General features: G+C 34.2%; 1 protein-coding gene across 4 annotated transcripts; it reads left to right on the top strand.

Moving 5' to 3' along the window:
* Positions 1–449: 449 nt before the first annotated feature.
* Positions 450–1,926, top strand: LOC129946408 (uncharacterized). Of its 4 annotated transcripts, none has more exons than XM_056056588.1 (5): positions 450–623; positions 683–1,137; positions 1,289–1,489; positions 1,554–1,707; positions 1,767–1,926. In XM_056056588.1, exons 1-4 carry the CDS (start codon positions 511–513, stop codon positions 1,658–1,660), a joined length of 876 nt encoding a protein of 291 aa, XP_055912563.1. In that variant the 5' UTR covers positions 450–510; the 3' UTR covers positions 1,661–1,707; positions 1,767–1,926. The 4 variants fall into 4 exon arrangements, with proteins under 4 accessions (XP_055912563.1, XP_055912561.1, XP_055912562.1 ...); XM_056056586.1 differs by having other exon boundaries at positions 1,202–1,489; positions 1,756–1,926; XM_056056587.1 differs by having other exon boundaries at positions 1,202–1,489; positions 1,791–1,907.
* Positions 1,927–2,299: the final 373 nt, after the last annotated feature.

Below are 2,299 nucleotides of genomic sequence, written 5' to 3'. Positions count from 1 at the left end.
TGATGCGCTCGCTCACACTGTTGAAACTCAAGACTTTTTGCCTGAGCCTAGTTCCAACAACAAATCCACAACCAAATAGACGCTGTTTAGTTTGCGTTTGCCCGGTCCATCCCATCGCACTTCTTGGATGGCTGTAATATCTGCTGTGCAGCAGTTTAGGGCTTCCGATAATTGTTCGGCTGCACGTGGTCTGTTAAGGGACCTAACATTCCACGTACATATCCGAAGTTCGTTGTCCTTATTTCGTTTGCGTGGGTTGTCAACATTGAATCCGAGGCTTTTTGGTGCTTCGTCCCTATTAGAAAACCCTTTATTTCTTGAAGCTTTGTCAATTAATTCATTTTAACACAATGAGACAACCGAAAATATCAGGTTTCACCAATTAAATATTTACTTTAAATTTTATAGAAACACAATCTTGAAAGTTTATCAAATCCTTGCCTCAAACCTCAGTAAACATTTATTATAAAATCGTTCAAGCAAGCAGTACTAATTTTTTTTTTAAGAGTTATGCCCCCCTTTAAGCCTGCCAGGAAACTTGGTTTACAAGGAAATTTAGGCTTAAATCCTGAAAAATCAGCAGATTATTTCATTGAGTCTCAGCAACAAGAAAAGTTATTGGTGTAAGTAGTAAAGTTTTCCATCGTGCCGTGTCGATTGTTAACTTCCTCAAAACTCATAGTAAGCCTCCTAATTGGTGTTTACCTGGCAATGAAATCGAACTCCTAGCTCTTCAAAATAAATGTGAGAACCTTCAAATGCTTCAACTTCAACACACAATGCTTGAAGATGTCAAACAAAAGAGCATTAACAATTCCAAGCGACTTGATGAAATCATTACCATGCAAAATGAGATCCGTGAGCGTATGATTAGGGCAAATGATTTTTTCAAAGATTTTGATACCCAAAAGAGATTGGCTGAAACAACAATTTCCCATGAAAAGCAACTTCACATGGAGCTTAAAACTTCTATAACCACTGTACAAGAAAATACTGAGGTCATGACAAAATTTTATGAGGATCTGAAGAGTGTCATTACGCAATTAGAACCATATAGAGCTATAATGGAAGAAGTTGTTGTCGTTTCCAATGATTGTTCTTCGATCGAGGACTGCATGAAAAAATGTGATTCCTTAAGTGAGTTTAAAAAAAATATTGTTTTATAAGAAATATTTGCCAAAACACACATTCCTAATTTAAGTGATTACACAAGCTGAAGTTTGTGAACTTCAAAAGAATAAACTTCAAGAAATCGAAAGTATACGTCTTGAAATGATAAAACTTACAGATAAGGCTAAGCTGGCACTTCTTGGGCTTAATAGTGAACTTTCTGAGCTGGAGAGAACCAGTGCTCAGGTACATTCAGAATGTTTGAGATTAGAAAACATAATTGGAGATACAAAGGATTGTTTAATTGACCACAAAACCACCAAGAGAAGAATTATTGATGGGATTACAATAATGTACCGCTTAGTATGTAAACGCAGAGGTAAGTTCCTATTTCATTTAAAAATCCAATTTTAAATTAAATAAAACTTGAAACTATTTTCAAGGTTTAAGTCCGATTTTTAGTGAAGAAGATGTTGAGAAGAGATTGGACTTTATAAAAGAAGAAATTGAAATTTTAAGAGATGTTATAAAAGAATGTTTGAAGAATTAACAATTGAAATACTTTCATTCGCCCCTTACAAAGACGAGGAGCTTGAAGTAAGATCATAAAATTAATTTCATTTTTAAAATTTATCAATTTCAAAGTATTTTTTAAGGAACGCCATTTTAATTTGTTAAAGATGGATCTCTTACTTACGTTTTTAACTTCTTTTGGAAAATTCTCAACAACGAAAAATGGTGTAGTTCTTATATTTTGATAAGAATTTTTGTAATGTTTGTATGTATTTTATTTCTTTTAATTTAATAAATAAATAACTAAAAGAAAATAAAATAAGCTTGATTTAATTATGTTTAGGGTGTCGTGAAATAAGACCCACATTCCCCAAAATGTTTTTTACCCTTTCTAAGTAAAAATCAAATATTTTTTGCTATTGAAAAGTTTCTTGAGTTCAGACTACTTCCTCGTTGTAGCCAAGGTAGCATTTCGGAAGTGATACAAGATACAACATCGATTGGTAACAATCGCAAGAGATCGCCAAATCCTTCTCCAACAGATTCGCAAGTGACTTATTTCCAAGTTCTCTGCCCCCAACACAATGTATCGAAAACCAGTGGGAACATTACCAAGATGCAATCAGAGAAGCCGCCTCTGTGGTGATGGGTTTCAAGCAGCCACCAACAAGAAACC

This window comes from Eupeodes corollae, chromosome 2, assembly GCF_945859685.1.
Source record: "Eupeodes corollae chromosome 2, idEupCoro1.1, whole genome shotgun sequence".
NCBI lineage: Eukaryota > Metazoa > Arthropoda > Insecta > Diptera > Syrphidae > Eupeodes > Eupeodes corollae.
This window is presented reverse-complemented; position numbering and strand designations above follow the sequence as displayed.

Excerpts from the sequence above, each read along its gene's own strand:
- LOC129946408 (XM_056056586.1), top strand. The coding sequence starts at position 511 with ATGCCCCCCTTTAAGCCTGCCAGGAAACTTGGTTTACAAGGAAATTTA. Across the intron at positions 624-682 it reads CAACAAGAAAAGTTATTGGT|TAAGCCTCCTAATTGGTGTT; the intron begins GTAAGTAGTAAA and ends CAAAACTCATAG. Across the intron at positions 1,138-1,201 it reads GAAAAAATGTGATTCCTTAA|TGATTACACAAGCTGAAGTT; the intron begins GTGAGTTTAAAA and ends TCCTAATTTAAG.